The sequence below is a fragment of the Neovison vison genome, chromosome 6 (genome assembly GCF_020171115.1).
Source record: "Neovison vison isolate M4711 chromosome 6, ASM_NN_V1, whole genome shotgun sequence".
In the NCBI taxonomy this organism is placed as follows: Eukaryota; Metazoa; Chordata; class Mammalia; order Carnivora; family Mustelidae; genus Neogale; species Neogale vison.
The window spans coordinates 59530447-59551402 of record NC_058096.1 but is presented as its reverse complement, the minus strand read 5'-3'; the positions used below and the strand labels follow the sequence as shown (position 1 = coordinate 59551402).

The 20956-nt window shown below is 41.8% G+C and overlaps 1 protein-coding gene across 1 annotated transcript; it reads left to right on the top strand.

The window, feature by feature from the left end:
• Positions 1 to 17918: 17918 nt before the first annotated feature.
• On the top strand, positions 17919 to 19127 carry LOC122910422 (dnaJ homolog subfamily A member 1-like). The gene has a single exon (XM_044255054.1). It carries the CDS (start codon positions 18137 to 18139, stop codon positions 19061 to 19063), a length of 927 nt encoding a protein of 308 aa, XP_044110989.1. The 5' UTR covers positions 17919 to 18136; the 3' UTR covers positions 19064 to 19127.
• The last annotated feature ends 1829 nt before the right edge of the window (positions 19128 to 20956 follow it).

Here is a 20956-nt window from a genome sequence, read left to right as displayed (position 1 = left end):
GAGTTTTGAGACCACAATAATTGGGGCCAGAATCCAGATGATGGCTAGGCAGGACTGGCTTAAAGTTCTCCTTTTAGGTCAGGGCAAACCTTTTGATGGGGATTAAGGAACTTGGGAGCCCATGGGAGCTGGGACCCAGAAGGGCCCGATTCCAGAAAACAGAGACACTTACCAATATCAATTTGGCACCAAACTGGAAAGACAAAATCTCAGAAGATGCATCCCTTCCCTTGGATGTAATTCAGCCCTGATGTCTGCATATGGAAGCGGGGGGTAGGGTAGAGAAAGAATATGTTGTAGGGGAGAAAACATGGATAAAGGGAAATGAAAAAAACCTCCCTCTCTGGTCTCTAGGTTCAGTTCTCAAGACATGACCTCTTTTATTCTTTGTTATTTTACTCATCCAAACCTCTCCCAACTTTGGACATCTGGTTCCTGCCCTTGCCCTCTGTGCCCAAACCCCACCCCTGATATCGACTTCCAACCTGGTTCTTCTAACAGATGCTTCCTTTTAATTCATCCTTGCCTTTGCAACATTAGTCCTTGCCTTTTAAGAGTTTATTGTAAGCATGGTCATTCCTCAGGCTGATCCATTTCCTAACAGTGGACCCCACAGGGCCTAGGCCTCTCTTCCTCTTGAACCAGCTGATGATCTGGCCTTCTGGTTACTCAATCCCCATCCAGGCATGCTTTCTGCTAGCTCTTTGGCTGGAGCTAGACCAAACTTCACCTGGCATTTTTATATCATAGACTAGTATTTTTTTTTATTTTTACCAATATGTGCCTTATAGTATCAAGAGATTATGTGGAAAGGTGAAGGTCATCTCAGCCTGAGTGAGATCTGAACAGAAGAGCCATGCTGTGCAATGACCAGCCACTCATGCAATAATATTTACTGAGAACCTACTGGATGCCAGTTATTGATCCATACAAAAAAATTACTTAGAGCAAAGAGTAATAAGAAAGATATGAACAATATTTAAAAATTAGTTACCTATTACTATGATAATTTAAACCTTATCTGCTCCAGCATCTAAAAATGTGCTTCACCATTCATGCACACTGGCAGACACTGCCAAGAAGAGTGTGTGAGCTTCCAGCCAAAGGCCATCACTAACCATTACAACACAGGGCAGGAAGATGCCTGCCTTTCACCTGGTGCAGAGTCTTCTTCTCTGCTTCTCTATGAAATTGGAGACTTGTGGTTTCTTTTCAGAAGGAGAAAGGAGCCTTGGGTAAGAAATAGCTCACCAGTGGGTGAGGCAATGGGTGAATTACCTGCTTTCTGCTCCTGAAGTTTAATAAACTCTCATTAGACACAGAGGGAACAAAACTTTACTGACTTACCTCTCATGAAAAGGGATATTTGGGGGGCCCTTGGATTCCAGACCTAGATCTGGGATTTCTGGTAGCTAGCTATTAAGTGTGCACTCTTTAGCATCTTTATGATGGTGTAGGTGCCAAGGTGAATTTAAATGACACCCTTAAACGAACCTCAGGATCTCCTCTGGAACTGTACTCACTACCGTGGTGGAGCCAAATGCATCTCCTAAATTTATCAGACATTTCTCACACCTGGCCTGCCAAACATCCAAATCCCTCAGGGACTCCTGCTTAGATGTTTACACCTTCTGGTACTGGCAGGCACTGAGCCATAGGTAATAGAGGTCAGGTGATATAGAGCCCAAGTAACGTGTTGACAGTGCATGATCTTCCAGAGAAAACATGGGCTTAATTTAAAAGCCTGAATTAAGTAGTGTCATTTCCTTTATTATCCAGGCTAGACAGAGATCTTTAGCAATAGGAGAACTTTCTGGACAAAGGGATCTTCCAACTCCATCAGGTTGTAACGATAGTCTCCAGCAGTTCCAGGGCCTAGGGCCACTTCAGGCTTACCCTTCTTTTAGTGGTTCTCCACCTTTTGTCCTGTGCTGAAAACATCTGTCCAGCAGCAGCAGTGGCTCCCAGAGGCAGAGACTCTTACCTGGGGTTAGAGAAAGGGAGGTACATGGTCCCCTGGGGTGTGTGGGTCAGAATCCCATAGGGAAGCACTTTGAACACCTCCCTCCAGGATGATTTTGATGTTCCCTAAGGTTGTGAGCCCACTATTTGATAATCAGTATAGGTCTTAGGACTCTGGAGTGTGGAATAGGACAGACTCCAAAATCAGCCACGTGTCTTAAAGCTGTTTCTCCACCCAACTTGGACAGAAGTCTCCCAGACAGATGATGTCAGTGCAACCAGAGAAAAGACTTGTTAAAATCTGTGCTCTCACTGGCTGAGAAAACTTTTCCTGGAACCCTCAGGAACTGGTGGTGGGAACGTGGACTGGGGCAGTCATTCCGGACAGCAATTTGGCAGTAGCTGGCTAAAATAAGTGCACACCCTATGAGCCATCAGTCTCTGGAGTCTATGCCCCAGAGAAACTCAGGCCCGGATCAAATAGGGATGTATAGGAGGGTGCTCTGTGCAGTAGTAGGTGCAGGAATAATAATCATGGTGGTGATGATAATGACGGTTAACACTTGCTAGGAGCTTATGTGTGCCTAGCACTTTACATGTTCTCAGCACTGTGCGCAAGGTAGATACTACAACTCTCTCTGCTTTAGAAATGGGAGGCTGAAATATGGGAAATTGAGTGAATGGGCTCAGTTCATACTGTTGGCAAATTGGAACCATACCAGCCAGTCTGGATCCCAGACACCCCAATCATGTGTTTTATGATCTACCTCTGTGTCATCACTGACAAACAAATGTGATACACACATAGGTAGATAAATATTTAAAATGCATACAAAGACAATATAACATCATAAAATTTCAAGTGTGTAAGTGTACACACACATCCAAGTACATATTAGTGAGCATCTGGAGTGAGGGCAAGTGGAGGAAATGTATAAGACAAAACCAAACAAAACAAGAAAAGGCCTTGCCTGGATGGTAATGATTGGGTGCCATGAGTTAGGGAGGTTCCCTGGAGTTCCTATGGCCCCCCTCCCCCATAATTCTCTTCATGAAACTAGATGCAAAGCTCCTTCCCAACTTTAGAGAGGGTCAAAGAAGACAAGATCATTCTCATTTTCTTCCCAGGTCTCCCTCCTGAAAGTAGCAGAACCCTGCAATATGTGTGCATTCTCGCTGGTGTTTTACTTCACCCTAAAAATCTAAGTCTACTTCCTTCCATTTTACAGATGAGAAGAAAAGCAGTTCAGAGAGGTAGTAACCTTGCAGATTATCAGTGGAACTGGCACTTGACCCAAGTTCCTAGTGTGGAGGTGTGGTCCTGTGGTTTATAACTCACCCATTGGTTTCCTCTGTAGAAATAGCCACTGTTTCCATGAATCAGAGGAATTTCTCTGGCATTGTTTGATGGAGGCCTCAAAGCAAGGTCTATACATTCAAGGATGATAATAAATTATTCTTTAAAAATATTCATTTGTTTTAGGGAGAGAGAGCGAGAGAGAGAGAGCACATGAGCAGAGGGAGGGGCTGAAGGAGAAGCAGGCTCCCACTGAGCAGAAAGTCTGATGCGGGACTCGATCCCAGGACCCTGGGATCATGACCTGAGCCATAGGCAAACACTTAACCGACTGAGCCCCCCAGGAGCCCCAATATTAAAATTATTTTAATTAAATTTTTCCTAGGGTGACAGAAGAATAAGGTATTATTGCAAACCTTTTGAGAAAATTATTTATTTACATTTTATATGTCTCTGGAAGTGGCTGATCCTAACAGTTGTCATTGTTTAGGACCTGCCCACACACCATGGAATGCTTGTCTGTAAGTGCGTATCTCAGCCCATTCCTGTCGGAGCATCTAGAAATGTGAATTCCAGTGTTTCCAAGGGAGTTAAGTATGTGCATAGCTCACATTATGGCATATCATTATTTCCTATGCAGGTGGAGAATTAATTCATAATTAATGATGTAATCAGACAGACTTCAGGGAATGATTCAACAGGCTGTTATTTGGCAAATGCGCAATGACCATAAAGTGCAGTTACCTCATTCGTCCTGTTTGGAGAGTCGCATTGGCATGGGAATTCAGTTTCTTTGAACCTTGAATTTTTTTTTTAATCTTTTTTTTAAAGATTTTTATTTATTTGACAGACAGATCACAAGTAGGCAGAGAGGCAGAGAGAGAGAGAGAGAGGAGGAGGCAGGCTCCCTGCCGAGCAGAGAGCCCAATGTGAGGCTCGATCCCAGGACCCTAGGATCATGACCTGAGCAGAAGGCAGAGGCTTTAACCACTGAGCCACCCAGGCGCCCCAAACCTTGAATGTTTTATTCTCACAACACTTATTTATAGGTTGCCCATAATCTATCTGACATTGACAGAAGACACAATTCTGATTGGGGGACCAATTAGCTATGAAATTGACCAGACAAAGATACACGAGGAAGCACCTATAGGATTGTGCCGCTCAAACTGGGGTTGCTGGTTAGAGCAAGGCTCTTCATAAATTATGTGAGGAGGCTATATCAGGGTCCTAAGCAAAAGGTGGGTGGGGTTTGGAGAGGAAGAGAGAAGAGGCAAGAAGGCAGGGCAGCAGTCCCTGAGTTGTGAAGGCAGAAGTGAGGAAGGAGTGAGGGGTGGGTCGGGGAGACAAGAACAGTGGAGAATGAGCTCTGAAGGGGAGAGAGGGATAACTTGGGAGGTGAGGGTCCAGGCTTGGCCTGCACCATGGGACTGATGGTGACATGGCTGAATGTGTGACTCATGCTGGCTCACTACGGGTCTGAAAGCCTGAGTTCACAGATATGTGCTTTCAGCTCTCTTTAAACACTCGAGGCAGAGAGGAGTGCCAAGTGGCAGAGTAATTTCCCTGGGAGCAGCTGTCAGGATGCTCAGAATCAGGCAATACAGAAAGATGCCCCAAATGCACTGAGCACTCCCATCTGTAAGCCTTTCCGCAAATCATTCTGCTTACCTGGATGGTCCTCCAGGTCTCCTCCCAGACCTGGGCTGTCCAAAATGGGGCTCCTAGCCACATATGGACTTGAAGCGCAGATGTACTGTAAGTGTGAAATACCTACAGGACTTCAAAGACTTAGTGATAGAGAAATGGTATCATCCAAAATTATTTTTATATTTATTACATGTGAAAATGATAAGTTTTGGGTGTATCAATTTAAATAAAATATAGCATTAACATTAGTTCACCTCTTTCTTCTTTCTTTTTCATATGTGTCTCCCTTTGCATACCTGCTGACAGCCTTGTCTTAGAGTTCATGGATACTTCAAGAGGCTGCACAGCATAGGAGCCAAGTTTCCAAGTTCTGGAGCCAGGCTTTTGGAGTTCAGGGACTGGTTTCAGACCTTGTCACTTCATGGCAGGTGCCTGGGGCTGGGTACTTAACTGGGTACTTAGCTGCTGCTGTGCCTGCCTCTTGGGGAAGTGCAAGGCTCAGATGCAGTCTCTGCTGCCTCCTTGAGGCCCTCCCCTGTACCCTGTTGCATAAACCTAGCAGGACGCAGGGCCCTGGCGGGTTGGTAGTGCTGAGCATACTTGGGCTAAAGGTATATAAGTCGTTTCATTAATTCACAGAGATTCTCATGAAGTTGTGCCTGATTCATACCTCATTGCCCTCCTGATCTTTCTGCCAATGCCCTGGCATCATGGAGGAGATGATGGGTCCCTTTCCCACCAGGGCTGCAGAGTCCCACATCATCTGACAAAGTGAATGGGCACACAGTGCCACATCTCATAGATCACAGTGATGCAGTTTTCTTTTAGGGGTTACACAGTGGGGTGATGGGCAACTTCTCCTTGGTTTATAAGTAAACTTATTTTTTATTGACCTACATATAATACATTTGGAAAAATATAAAATTCACAAGTGAACAAATCAGTGAGTTTATAAAAATTTTATAACCTTCATAAAATCAAGAAATAGTTCATGAAAAGCTTTCCAACAGCCCCCTTATTGTCCCTCTCAGACATCTCCCCTCCCCTAAAGATGATGACTGCCTTGCCATTGGTCATCATTTTAGCTTTATGTAAATGCAGTTGCACCCTTGTGTTGGACTTCCTTCATTCAACATTCTGTTTGTGAGATCCATCCATATTGTTATGTTAGCAGTCGTCTGCTCGCTTTCAGTGTTGTATAATATTCCACTTCCATAAATGTATCACAATTGGCTTGTTCATTCTATTGTTAATGTGTATTCAGACTGATTTAGTTTGGGACTATGTGAACTATGCTGTTCTGACTATCCCGCACACTAAGGAGTGGAATTTGGGATTATAGGAAATGTATGTGTACAGTGGCAGAACTTCCAAGGTGTTTACACCAAGTTCCAGTCCCAGTAGCAATGTATGAGAGTTCCAGATGTTCCATATCTTTGCCAATATCTATTCCCCCCATTTATAGGACAAGGAGTGGTTTTAATTGGCATTTCCCAGATGACTACGCTCTTTTTCATATGCTTACTGGCCATTTGGATATCGTACTTGTATAGTTCAAGTCTTTTGCCACTTGTCCCTTCCCCTTAAAATTGTATTTATTTGGGTTATATCTGGGTTGCAAACATTTTTTTCCAGTCCATAGCTTATCTTTTCATGCTCTTAATGGTGTATCTTTAGGAGTAGTTCTTAAATTTAATGAAGTCTAATTAATCTTTTCCTCTAAGAGTTAATGAATTTTGTAATCTGTTTGAAGTATAGCCAGTTTAAAGTTAGGGAATGTCGCCAACACATTCCGCAGTGGGAGAGCCTAAAAGCTAACAAAGACTTGACCTCTAACAATTCTGGAAACCATGTGACAAACCAAACCATTTGTGTTATCCTTCTTTCTACATAGCATTAAGTTCTGTGCCTTGACTCAATTTCTTCACTCCCCCAAACCTCATACCCATATTTTCATGCTGGCTCTGTGATCTTTTCCCCCCTATTTGTCCTTCCATCCCCTGGGGCTACCTTTGTGTTCTATTTCAAAATCTCACCGGGCTCTCCTTTGAATTTAATAGTGAAAAGAATTAATACTACTTACTGAGAGCTTACTGTGTGCTAAGTCCATGTGCTTTCTCGTTTAATGTCATGAAAAATTCATCAGATACCTACTAACACATTTTCAGATGAAAAAAAAAAGTGTTGTTTATGAAGGCTAAGGTCTCTAGCTGGAAATCTACAGAGCCCAGCTTCAGACTGAAGTCCACTTGACCACTGAAGTCCCTGAGACTTCCCATCATGCTTCCCCTCCCAGCCCTTAGGTAGCTTTTTAGACCTGATGAGGCCCCACATCTTTTACCCAGGATAGAAAGACCTATAGAATTGCTAGATAGAATTGCTTTTGACTAAAGAGTCAACTTCTGAGCAGTTCAATAGCCTCCAGTCCAAGGGAACCCCCCTTTCCACTTCAGCCCCAAGGTGGAGGTGAGCCAGCCCTTCTCTTTGCATGCTTCTTTTCCTTCTTACACACCCCATGTTCCTCCCTCTTGCCCCACCTCCTAAAGACTTGTTAGGTCCACTGCAGCTGCTTCCTGCCCAGCCACAGCAGTATGCAGGGTGGGAAGCAAGCCAGTCCAGTGTGTGGCCCCAGGGGTAAAGGCAGAAGGGGTCCTCATGAGTCACACCTCATGGAATATTGAAAACAGAAACTCAGAGAGAGCAGGGAAGGCTCTCTGAGGTGTCTTAGAAAGCCAGCCTGGGGGAAGTGGAGATATCCTTTTAAAATTATTCTTCATTATTGCTCCCTCACGAAAAGAGAAGCAAAGCCTCCAGCCCTGGCTTCCTGCAATCCAGTCTGGACCAAGGAGCATGAATATAAGCTGGAATCTCCTGAAAAAACCGATCTCACATTTGTCCTGTATGTCTTACTTCTATATACTTTTATGCCATGACCTCATCCAATCACTAGGGGGATGCTTGTGAGGTCAAGAAGGCAGGTGTGTGGGGTCCATTTTATAGATGTACAAGATGACCTTTAGGGAGGCTGATATCTTGTCTACATTAGTTCAATAACTAATGAACTACTGTTCAATAACTAATAATAACTGATGTTAAACTAATAACATCAGGCCCAGGACTAGAACTCAAGACTCCATATTTCTAGTCCAATGTTTTTCCACTGGACATTTCTACCTCTGTAGCAGGATTACTAACAATTTTATTTAAGATTTATTTATTTATTTTCAAGAGATACAGAAAGAGAGTGTGTGAACATGGGTAGAGGGGAAGAGAGAGAGGGAGAGAGAATCTTAAGCAGACTTCCACTGAGTGTAGAGCTTGACACAGGGCTCCATCTCACAACCCTGAAATCACAACCTGAGCCAAAAGCAAGAGTAGGCCACTTAATTTACTGTGTGCAATCCAGGTGCCCCAAGGGTGACTAACATTTAAATCAATGCCTCTTGATAAGTCTTTTAGTGCCGGGCATTTTGCTTTAGTTTAAGAGATATGCAGGAACTAAGGTTCTCAGGGAATAGTCAAGATAGGAATAATTCTTTTATTGAAATATAACATATATACAGGAAAGCATACAAATCACAAGTATTCAGCTTAATGGACCAACACAGACTGAGCACAGGCATGAAATAACCACTTAGATCAAGAAATGGAAGAATACTGGCACCCTAGCAGCTCCCTTCAGATCTTGAGTTAGGAGCACTAACAATTGAATATCCTACAGGGGAGATCAAAATTAAGGTGAATAGTTGTAGAAATTAAATTTTCAGATGCTAATAAATGAAGTCAGGATCACTGAAAGGAGGTTTCATGGTGAGGTGATGTGAACAGCTGCCTAGTGCTTGTACCTACTACAGCAAAGTGTTTAGAGTCGGGGGCGGGGAGTCATGGCAGGAAAGGAGCCTCAAGAACAGGGAGGAGGCTGCCTCTCAGCTCCATAGGAGGAGGAAGGGGGCTGGGAAGGGCTGAGCATTCCACGCCCCACTCCCCACTGGGGACTGGGGAGATATCGCAGCCACAGCCCACAACCAAAGAGACCTGGGGAGCTGCTGAGTGCTTCTCAGTTATCTCTGTGGGACCCTCTCAACCTCATTCTCACACTCTCTCTATGAGGTTTACATTTTGGTAAGAAAGGTGAGAAAAATGTGAGGGTCCCCAGATGAAGAGAGGTAAAGAGACTTGTGGCTTTAGCTCAGCTGCCTGGACTGCAGCATTTGAAGGTTCTGCCTGAGATCAAACACAGGATGCGTGAACCACACGTGCTTTCCTTGCCCAATTCAGAGAGAACCTAGGGTGCCTGTGGTTTAACTGGACACTTCCTCAGGAAAGACTCTTGCAACATTTGTAAAGCACGTGATACAGGTGACTAAGAACATAAAACTTAAGGCTTTTTCATGTTTCAGTGACAGCTGCTTATGTAACCTGACAGGGGGGCTCTGTCTATATATGTTATTAATATAAATATTCAAAAGCAGGGGCATCTGGCTGACTGGGTGGCTAGATCATGTGGCTCTTGGTCTCGGGGTTGTGGGCTGATTCCCATGTTGTGTGTAGAGGTTACTTAAAAATAAAGTCTTATTTCATTTATTCTTCTCCTACCCCCTTAACCACCCATGTTGCATCATGGGATTGGGAGAGAGACAAAACATAAGTGACTCTTAATCTCACAAAACAAACTGAGGGTTGCTGGGGGGAGGGGGGTAGGGAGATGGGGGGTGGGGTTATGGACATTGGGGAGGGTATGTGCTATGATGATGCTGTGAAGTGTGTAAACCTGGCGATTCACAGACCTGTACTCCTGGGGATAAAAATATATTATATGTTTATAAAAAATAAAAAATTAAAATTAAAAAAAATAAAATCTTAAAAATAATATTCTAGAGCAGAAACTCTAAAATAGGAAGCTATATAAAACACAAGTGGGTCAGTCACCCCTTCATGACACCCAATCCAGGAAGGAAACAGAAGTCTCTGATCTTGATCTCCTTCCTGTGGACATCCACCCAGACTGATATTTTCCAAGAAGACTCCTTTGGGTCAAGGCAGGAGTCTATTTCATTTATGCCAGAGGCAACAATTATAGGGGTAGGGCTTGGGAATTTAGGAGAGTGGTGTGACGGATGGGCAAATGTGTATGTAGGCTATGATATGGTGTGGTATGTGTGAGTTTGACAGAACTGTGAAGGGGGGACTGGCCTGTTTTTGGTACCTGCCCAGGTGCCTGCCTAACCCCATCACTGCCCTCTTTTTCCCAACCTGTCTCTTTCAAGTCTCTGGAATCACTTCCACTCTACCCTAGACGACATTATTATCACAGGTTTTTTGATATTAATTATTTTTATTAACATATATTATTGGCCCCAGGGGTACAGGTCTGTGAATCATCAGGCTTACACATTTCACAGCACTCACCATATCACATACCCTCCCCAATGTCCATAACCCCCCACCCCCAGCAACCCTTTGTTTTGTGAGATTAACAGTTCTTATGGCTTGTCTCCCTCCCAATCCCAACTTGTTTTATTTTCTCCTTCGCTATCCCCAAGCCCCCTACTCATCCTCTCAAATTCCTCATATCAGGGAGATCATATGATAGTTGTCTTTCTCTGATTGACTCCTTTCACTCAGCATAATATCCTCTAGTTCCATCCACAAATGGATACAAGATCTTGCAAATGGCAAGATTTCATTCTTTTGATGGCTGCATAGGATTATATTGTGTATATATACCCCTTCTTCTTTATCCATTCATCTGTTGATGACATCTAGGTCTTTTTTCCATAGTTTGGCTATTGTGGACATTACTTCTATAAACATTCAGGTGCACATGCCCTTTGGATCACTATGTTTGTAGCTTTAGGGTAAATACCCAGTAGTGCAATTGCTGGGTCATAGGGTAGCTCTATTTTCAACTTTTTGAGGAACCTCCATGCTGTTTTTCAGAGTTGCTGCACCAGCTTGCATTCCCACCAACAGTGTAGGAGGGTTCCCCTTTCTCCGCCTCCTCACCAGCATCTGTCATTTCCTGACTTGTCAATTATAGCCATTCTGACTGGTGTGGGGTGGTATCTCATTGTAGTTTTGATTTGTATTTCCCTGATGCTGAGTAATGTGGAGCATTTTTTCATGTGTCTGTTGGCCATCTGGATGTCTTCTTTGCAGAAATGTTTGTTCATGTCCTCTGCCCATTTCTTGACTGGATTATCTGTTCTTTGGGTATTGAGTTCGATAAGTTCTTTATAGATTTTGGATACTAGCCCCTTATCTGATATGTCATTTGTGAATATCTTCTCCCATTCTGTAAGTTGTCTTTTGATTTTGTTAACTGTTTCCTTTGCTGTGCAAAACCTTTTGATCTTGATGAAGTCCCAGTTGTTCATTTTGCCCTTGTTTCCCTTGCCTTTGGTGATGTTTCCAGGAAGAAGTTGCTGTGGCTGAGGGCAAAGAGGTTGCTGCCTGTGTTCTCCTCAAGGACTTTGATGGATTCTTGTCTCACATTGAGGTCTTTCATCCATTTTGAGTCTATTTTTGTGTATCACTGGGCTTTTTAAAAACATTTCTTATTGGTTTTTTAAAAACCATGGAAAAAATATTTTGCCTTATGAACACACACACACACACTTTTTTTATAATGTTCATGAAATAATATCTGCATATACCACATATTTTACACTTCGACATTTTCTATTTTATTATGTTCTTTCACATAAAAAAATGAACTCCACCCATCAAACTCATTTTCACAACCCATGGCTTTTCATAAAGTATTCATTCATCTTATGCCAAGAAATATATTGATAAGTAAGATCAATTTTTGTCTGGTTTTGCTTTGGTCTTTGATAAGCATTAAGGTTTCACCACTGTGTGAGCCTTTTGAATTTTGCCCATGTTTTCCAGAAGGCTCTCTCAGTGGCCAGAAAGAAGAGAAGAAGTTATATATAGACCCTCAATTTCCTCCTACCCAGGAGAGTGGTCTCTAGGACTCTTGGGTGCTGCTCTGCAAGCAGTGTGAGGGAGAGTTACAGAGCAGTGGTGGGTAGTCTTCCAAAGCACACAGGATCAGATGAGATAGTCCAGTAGGCATGAAATGGAGTAGATTTTTCCAACATTTGAATTCTGAATTACTTTGTCATGTTAATATATACCATAGTAAGTTCTCTGAAACACAGCATCAGTATGGTTTATCACAGCCATTTTTATTTTAACCTTCATTTACTTTAAGAATGAAGAAGGAATTGCAGACTCAAGTTCATGGGTTGCCCATCCTCCTTCTGGGTGGAGAGTGATTCATTACTGGTATGGCTGAGGCTGGTAGATAGAGACTGAATGTGTCTTGAAAAGGGTTAAAACCAATTCATGGGAGGGAAAGTGAGAGCTACAATGAGAAGAGTCATGGCAAAAGCTTAAATAGGGGCATCTGGCTTGCTCAGTCAGAAAAGCATATGACTCTTCATTTTGGGTTGTGAGTTTGAGCCCCACGTTGATGTAGAGATGACTTTAAAAAAAAAAGAAAAAAAAACTAAAATAAGGCTGTAATGGGAGTGCCAAGTGAGAAAGCCAGGAATGCAGTTCAGCTCACAACAATGAAGAATAAACAAGTCCAAACAAGGATATTAAAAGTTGTTAAACATTGACACTAAAATAGTGTCATACATGAAAAAGAAAGAGGAGTATTCCTCTTCAATGGCTCTGGAATGTAAAAATACTCAGGTTTGGGTTTTTTTTTCCTTTCTTCCTTTCTTTTTTTTTTTTTTTCATTTTATTTTATTTTATTTCTTTTCGGTATTCTAAAATTCATTGTTTATGCACCACACCCTGTACTCCATACAATATATATCCTCCATAATACCCACCACCAGGCTCAGCCAAATCCCCAACCCCTTCCCCTCCAAAAACCTCAGTTTGTTTCTCAGAGTCTGCTATCTCTCATGGTTCGTCTCCCCCTCCAATTTCCCCCAATTCACTCTTCCTTTTCTTCTGCTAATATCCTCCATGCTATTTCTTATGCTCCACAAGTAAGTGAAACCATATGGTAATTGACTCTCTTTGCTTGATTTATTTCACTCAGCGTAATCTCTTCCAGTCCTGTCCATATTGATACAAAACTTGGGTATTCATCCATTCTGATGGAGGCATAATACTCCATTGTATATATGGACCATATCTTCTTTATCCATTCGTCTATTGAAGGGCATCTTGGTTCTTTCCATAGTTTGGCAACTGTGGCCATTGCTGCTATGAGCATTGGGGTACAGATGACCCTTATTTTCACTACATCTTTATCTTTGGGGTAAATACCCAGTAGTGCAATCACAGGGTTATAGGGTAGCTCTATTTTTAATTTCTTGAGGAATCTCCACACTGTTTTCCAAAGTGGCTGCACCAACTTGCATTCCCACCAACAGTGTAAGAGGATTCCCCTTTCTCCACATTCTCTCCAACACATGTTGTTTACTGTCTTATTAATTTTGGCCATTCAAACTGGTGTAAGATGGTATCTCAATGTGGTTTTGATTTGAATCTCCCTGATTGCTAATGATGATGAACATTTTTTCATGTGTCTGACACCCATTTGTATATCTTCTTTGGAGAATTGTCTGTTCATGTCTTCAGTCCATTTTTTGACTTATTATCTGTTTTGTGTGTGTTGAGTTTGAGGAGTTCTTTATAGATCTTGGATATCAGTCCTTGGTCTATAGTGTCATTTGTGAATATATTCTCCCATTCCGTGGGTTGCCTCTTTGTTTTGTTGACTGTTTCCTTTGCTGTGCAGAAGCTTTTGATTTTGATGAAGTCCCAAAGTTTATTTTCACTTTTGCTTCCTTTGCTTTTGGAGACATATCTTGAAAGAAGTTGCTGTGGCCAGAGTCCAAGAAATTACTGCCTATGTTCTCCTCTAGGACTTTGATAGATTCCTGCCTCATGCTGAGGTCTTTTATCCATTTCAAGTTTATCTTTGTGTATGGTGTAAGAGAATGGTCGAGTTTCATTCTTCTACACATAGCTGTCCAGTTTTCCCAGCACTATTTATTGAAGAGATTGTCTTTTTTCCACAGCATATTTTTTCCAGCTTTGTTGAAGATTACTTTACCATAGAATTGAGGGTCCATATCTGGGCTCTCTACTCTGTTCCACTGGTCTATGTGTCCGTTTTTGTGCCAATACCATGCTGTCTTGGTGATCACAGCTTTGTAGTAAAGCTTGAAATCAGGTAACGTGATGCCCCCAGTTTTGTTTTCAACATTTCCTGAGCAAATTTGGGGTCTCTTCTGGTTCCATACAAATTTTAGGATTGTTTTTTCCTGCTCTTTGGAGAACACCATGGAATTTTGATCAGAATGGCATTGAAAGTATAGATTGTTCTAGGCAGTAGAGACATTTTAACAATGTTTATTCTTCTGATCCATGAACATGGAATGCTCTTCCCTCTATTTGTGTCTTCTTCTATTTCTTTGATGAGTGTTCTGTAGTTCCTTGAGTACAGATCCTTTATCTCTTTGGTTAGGTTTATTCCCAGGTATCTTATGGTTCTTGGTGTTATAGTAAATGGAATAGATTCTCTAATTTCCCTTTCTGTATTTTCATTGTTAGTGTATAATAAATCAACTGATTTCTGTACATTGATTTTGTATCCTGCTACATTACTGAATTGCTGTATGAGTTCTATAGTTTTGGGGTAGAGTCTTTTGGGTTTTTCATATATAGTATCATGTCATCTGTGAAGAGAGAGTTTGACTTCTTCATTGCAAATTTGAATACCTTTTATTTTTGTTGTCTGATTGTTGTTGCTAGGACTTCTAGTACTATGTTGAACAACAGTGGCAAGAGTGGGCATCCTTGTGTTCCTGATCTCAAAGAGAAGGCTGTCAGCTTTTCCCCATTGAGGATAATATTCTCTGTGCATTATTCATAGATAGATTTTATGAAGTTGAAAAATGTTCCCTCTATTCCTATACTTTGAATCATTTTAATCAAGTATGGATTTTGTATCTTGTCAAATGCTTTTTCTGCATCAATTCAGAGGACCATGTGGTTCTTCTCTCTTCTCTTACTGATTTGTTCTATCACATTGATTGATTTGCAAATGTTGAACCACGCTTGCATCATGGATAAATCCCATCTAGTCATGGTGGATAATCTTTTCAATGTAATGTTGGATCCTATTAGCTAGGATTTTGTTGAGAATTTTAGCATCCATATTCATCAGGGATATTGGTTGGAAATTCTCCTTTTTGGTGGGGTCCTTGCCAGGTTTGGGGATCAGGGTAATGCTGGCTTATTAAAAAGAGTCTGGAAGTTTTCCATCTGTTTCTATTTTTTGAAACAGATTCAGGAGAATAGGTATTACTTCCTCTTTGAATGTTTGGTAGAATTCTCCAGGGAATTCATCAGGTCCTGGGCTCTTGTTTTTTGGGAGGTTTTTGATCACTGCTTCAATCTCGTTACAAGATATTGGTCTATTCAGGTTGTCAATTTCATCCTGATCCTGTTTTGGAAGTTTATAGGTTTCCAGGAATGTATCCATTTCATCTAGGTTGCTTAACTTATTGGCATATAAGTGTTGATAATAATTTCTGATGATTTTTTCTATTTCCTTGGTGTTAGTCATGATCTCTCCCTTTTCATTCATAATTTCATTTATTTGGGTCCTCTCTCTTTTCTTTTGGATTATTTTGGCCAATGGCTTATCAATCTTATAGATTCTTTCTAAAACCAGATTCTAGTTTCGTTGATGTGTTCTACTGTATCTCTAGTTTCTATCTCATTGATCTCTGCTCTAATCTTGATTATTTCCCTTCTTGTGTGTGGAATTGACTTAAATTGTTGTTGATTGTTCAGTTCTTTAAGGTGTAAAGAGAGCTGGTGTATTCTGGATTTTTCTTTTTTCTTTTCTTTTTTTTTTTTTTGAGGGAGGCTTGGATGGCTATGTATTTCCCCCTTAGGACCACCTTTGCTGTATCCCATAGATTCTGGACTGAAGTGTCTTCATTCTCATTGATTACCATGAATTGTTTACGTTCTTCTTTGATTTCCTGGTTGCTCCAAACATTCTTAGGCAGAATGGTCTTTAGCTTCCAAGTGTTTGAATTCCTTCCAAACCTTTTCTTTTGGTTTAGTTCTAGTTTCAAAGTACTGAGGTCCGAGAATATGCAACTAATAATCTCAATCTTTTGGTATTGGTTAATCTTCTTGGTGGATAGACCCTTTAAGAATGATATAGTGTCCTTCTTTATCTCTGACTACAGTCTTCAGTTTAAACTTTAATTTGTCTGACACAAGAATAGCTATTGCAGCTTTCTTTTGAGGCCCATTGGCATGAAAGATGCTTCTCCATCCCTTCACTTTCAGTCTGGGTGTACCCTTAGGTTCTAAATAGGTCTCTTATAGACAACATATGGATGGGTTCTGTTGTTTTTATCCAATCTGCAACCCTGTGCTATTTTACTGGAGTGTTTAGGCCATTCACATTGAGAGTGATTATTGAAAGATACATTTTTATTGACATCATGTTGCCTGTGAAGTCCTTATTTCTATAGATTGTCTCCGTAAATTTCTGTTCTATGACACTCTTGGGTTCTTCCTTCTTTTATAGAATCCCTTTTAATATTTCTTGTAGTGCCGGCTTGGTGGTCACATACTCTTTTAAACCTTGCCAGTCTTGGAAGCTCTTTATCTCTCCATCCATTTTGAACATCAGTCTTCTGGATAAATTACTCTTGGCTGCATGTTCTTCTCATTTAGTGCCCTGAATATGTCTTGCCAGCCATATATGGCTTTCCAGGTTCTGTGGATAGGTCTGACATTATTCTGATGGACCTTCCTCTGTACATAAGGAGTCTCTCTCCTAGCTGCTCTCAAGAGCTCTTGATTCATCAGTCTCACAATCAAGTGTCTCGAGGTCTTTCCAGATTTGTTGATCTTGGGAGGTGATCTTTCTGCCTCTAGGACATGAACGCTGGTTCCATTCCCCAGACTGGGAAAATTTGTTCAGCTATAACTTCTAGTCTTCTTTCTTTCTCCTCCCCCTCAGGGATCCCAATAATCCTGATGTAGGGATGTTTCATGGCATCATTTATTTCCCTAATTCTGTTTTCATGGCTTCTAACTGTTTGTTCCAGGCCTCCTCGTGATCCTTTTTCTTAATCAGTTTGTCCTCTAGATCACTAGTTCTATCTTCTGCCTTGGTTACCCTAGATGTTAGAGAATTTAGATTAGGTTGGATGTCATTGATAGCACTTTTACCTTCTTCCCAGGTGGCTTTCACTTCTGTCCTAATCAATTCCATTAATGGTTTTCTCCAACCTAGCCATTGCCTGAGTAATTGTTACCCTGAATTCTCTTTCTGACATACTGTTTACATCCATACCCAATAGTTCTGATGGAGAGGGCAGTCTCTGAATTTTTTCTCTGTTGGGTGTTCCTCCTCCTAGTCATTTTGGTGAGAGGTGGTTGAGGGGATGTGTAGCTGAATATATCAACTGTGATCCAGGCAAAGTGCACCCTGGAAAGCTTCTAAGCAATTGGAAGTCACCACCAAAAAGAAAGAAAAAAGAAAAAGGAGAGAGACAGAAAAAGAGAGAGAGAGAGAGAAGACCCAGCCAGAATGGGCCCCAAAGGTAAGATTTATAAGGTATACAACAAAACAAAACAAAACAAAACAAACAAACAAACAAAAAGACCAACAAAAGTAAATGACAATAAAAAAAGAACCCAACCAAAATGAACCCCAAGTATAAGATTTATATAATACTAGAACAAAAACAAATACACAGAAACACTGATAGAAGAAAAAGATGGGAAGATGGTTATAAATCCTTGATGTGGGCAAGGAAGTTTATTTTGATTCTTCTTGGGTGTATCTTGATATCTTTGTTAAAGGACTCAACTTTCAGGAACTTTCCAGAACGCTCGGTGAGATGCGGAGGAGTGGCAGCTACCCGAGCTGTGCCCAGCAACGCGCTCCTTCCCTCTCCCTCACATTGGCCTCGGCCCTCTCACCGAGGGGGTTTTGGGGGTCAAACCCAATGCCACCCAAGAAGAACTGAAAAAGGCCTACAGGAAACTGGCCTTGAAGTACCACCCTGATAAGAATCCAAATGAAGGAGAAAAGTTTAAACAGATTTCTCAAGCTTATGAAGTACTCTCTGATGCAAAGAAAAGGGAATTATATGACAAAGGAGGTGAACAGGCAATTAAAGAAGGTGGAGCTGGTGGTGGTTTGGCTCCCCCATGGACATCTTTGATATGTTTTTTGGAGGAGAAGGAAGAATTCAGAGAGAAAGGAGAGGTAAAAATGTTGTGCATCAGCTCTCAGTAACCTTAGAAGATTTATATAATGGTGCAACAAGAAAACAAGCTCTGCAAAAGAATGTGATTTGCGATAAATGTGAAGTCCGAGGTGGTAAGAAAGGAGCAATTGAGTGTTGTCCCAATTGCCGAGGTACTGGAATTCAAATAAGAATTCATCAGATAGGACCCGGAATGGTTCAGCAAATTCAGTCTGTGTGCATGGAGTTCCAGGGCCATGGGGAATGGATCAGTCCTAAAGATAGATGTAAAAGCTGCAATGGAAGGAAGATAGTTCGAGAGAAGAAGATTCTAGAAGTTCATGTTGACAAAGGCATGAAAGATGGCAAGGAGATAACATTCCATGGTGGAGGAGACCAAGAACCAGGACTGGAACCAGGAGATATTATCATTGTTTTAGATCAGAAGGACCATGCTGTTTTTACTCGGCGAGGAGAAGACTTTTTCATGTGTATGGACATAAAGCTGGTTGAAGCACGGTACTGTTTTCAAAAGCCAATATCTACTCTTGACAACAGAGCCATTGTCATCACCACTCATCCAGGTCAAATTGTCAAGCATGGAGATATCAAGTGTGTGCTAAATGAAGGCATGTCAATTTATTGTAGGCCATATGAGAAGGGTTACCTCATCATCGAATTTAAGGTAAACTTTCCTGAGAATGGCTTTCTGTCTCCTAATAAACTCTCTTTGCTGGAAAAACTCCTACCTGAGAGGAAGGAAGTAGAAAAGACTGATGAAATGGACCAGGTAGAACTGGTGGACTTTGATCCAAATCAGGAAAGATGGCACCATTACAATGGGGAAGCATATGAGGATGATGGACATCATCCCAGGGGTGGTGTTTAGTGTCAGACCTCTTAATGGGGCCAGTGAATAACACTGCTGGCATTTTATGTGCAGTAGTGAATGAGCGAAGGACTATAATCATAGCTCACTACTTTATATTGTTTTTGTTTTAATATTCAACTATAGTAGTGTTTTAAAAGTTAAATGAAGAATAAACTCAAATATAAAAGCTCTGGGGGAAAAAAAAAAGGACTCAACTTTCCAGAGATAAAGGGAGATTAAAACTGGTTTATATATAATGGTAGTATTGATTAGAGAAAGAGGATTACCTTGAAGCTTATATCTATATGTATATTAAAAAAATAGAAAAGCAAAAGTAAAACACAGGTATATGTATGAAAAAAGTTCAAGTTAAAAGGTTATTATGGAACATGTTGTGTTGAACCTCTCGTTGTAATAGTACATAGGCTAAAAAAATTTAAAAAGAACAAGAATAGTGAGAACAAGTTAAAAAGAAATGTATCTATGAAATATACAGGGCAATATTAGGGCAATACTGGGAGCTTAATATCTTGTTTTCCCCTGATTTGGGGGTTTTACAGTTTTATGTGGATGCTGTGGTGGTTGTCCTCTTGTTCTTTTGGCTGGCTTTCTTAGGGAGGGGCCTGCCACATACTTTTTAGTCAGTCTTTCTTGGGTTGAGTCCTCCTGCCTCCTATCAAGGGGCTGGGCTCTGTGGAAACTGGTTTTTCAGGCTTTTGTTCTTCAGAGGTTTTTGTTCTTTGGTGACTTTTTGCAGATTTTTGTAGGTTTAGTGGAAAGCAAACTGCACCCAGACCTCCATCTCAGAGAGAAGCCTCGATCTGCTCCCCTCTGGGTGGTTCAGAACACACAGACCACTGAGCAATACAACCTCATGCAGAAAGTGCATGTCCCCAGCCACCGTCTCAGGAGTTGCTCAAAGGGCTCTCTTGTCTCTGCATGCCCGTGCCACTAAAACCGCTAGCGATATTAGTCCAGGGAGCTCACTTCCAGTGGCTGCCTTTGTTGGGACTGCTGTCTGGGGTCCAGACCTCAGGGTTTCTCAGGTTCCCCATGGAGAGATCCCAATCAGAGAGAGTGTACGGAGTTTTGTAAGCCCAAACTGGGAGTGTTCAGACTCCCAGCAGGTCCTAGAGACCACTGGCCAGCACCCACCCACTGGACCTTTCTCAGGCATGGGTGGGGAGCGTGGTTCAGACCCTGGTCACGCAGTGTGTGTGCAGAGTGCAAAAGACTGTGGTTCTACAGAGCATTGGCTGGTGTCCACACCAGACTCTCTCATGCAGGACAGTGGCCAGCACAAGTACAAGCAGCAGAAAGCCAGGGCTCAGGGACGATGGCCTGGAGGCCTCGTTGCACTCTCTCTGGCATGGGTGGTCACCGACGGTGGCCATCCTGGGTCAATGGGCTTAGGCCCATGCCCATGACCTCCCAATTCCACCAGTTGTCCCTTAAGATCTTTTGCTCTTTTTGAGTGCTTTTTACCAGACTCCAAGTTAATGGTGGTTCCCAAGCACAGGGCACTTTCATATTGGGGTATTACTTTCCAATGGGTAGCTTCTGGTGGCTCCCTTCCAGTCCTCTCATTCAAACTCTGCTGCTTTACCTCACCACTGGTGTCTTCTGTCCCTGTAGAGATCCAGAAGTGTATAATCCTACATCTCAGACTGATTTCATCGGTGTTCAGAGTGTTTGGTAGACAACTAGCTCACTGTAGCGGACTAGTTGAAACAGGGTCTCCTACTTCTCCATCATTTGCCCCTCCTTTCTCTCTCTCTCTCTTTCTCTCTCTCTTTCTTTTAGATCAACTTTTATTTATTAAGCATCTGCTCAAATTGAAGGAATTTGCCCATGGTCACACAACTTAGAACTGCAATTATATCCAGATCTTTCTGATCCCAAAGGCTTTTT

What these genes read in the sequence shown, in the direction of transcription:
- LOC122910422 (XM_044255054.1), top strand. Translation starts at nt 18,137, where the DNA reads ATGGACATCTTTGATATGTTTTTTGGAGGAGAAGGAAGAATTCAGAGA.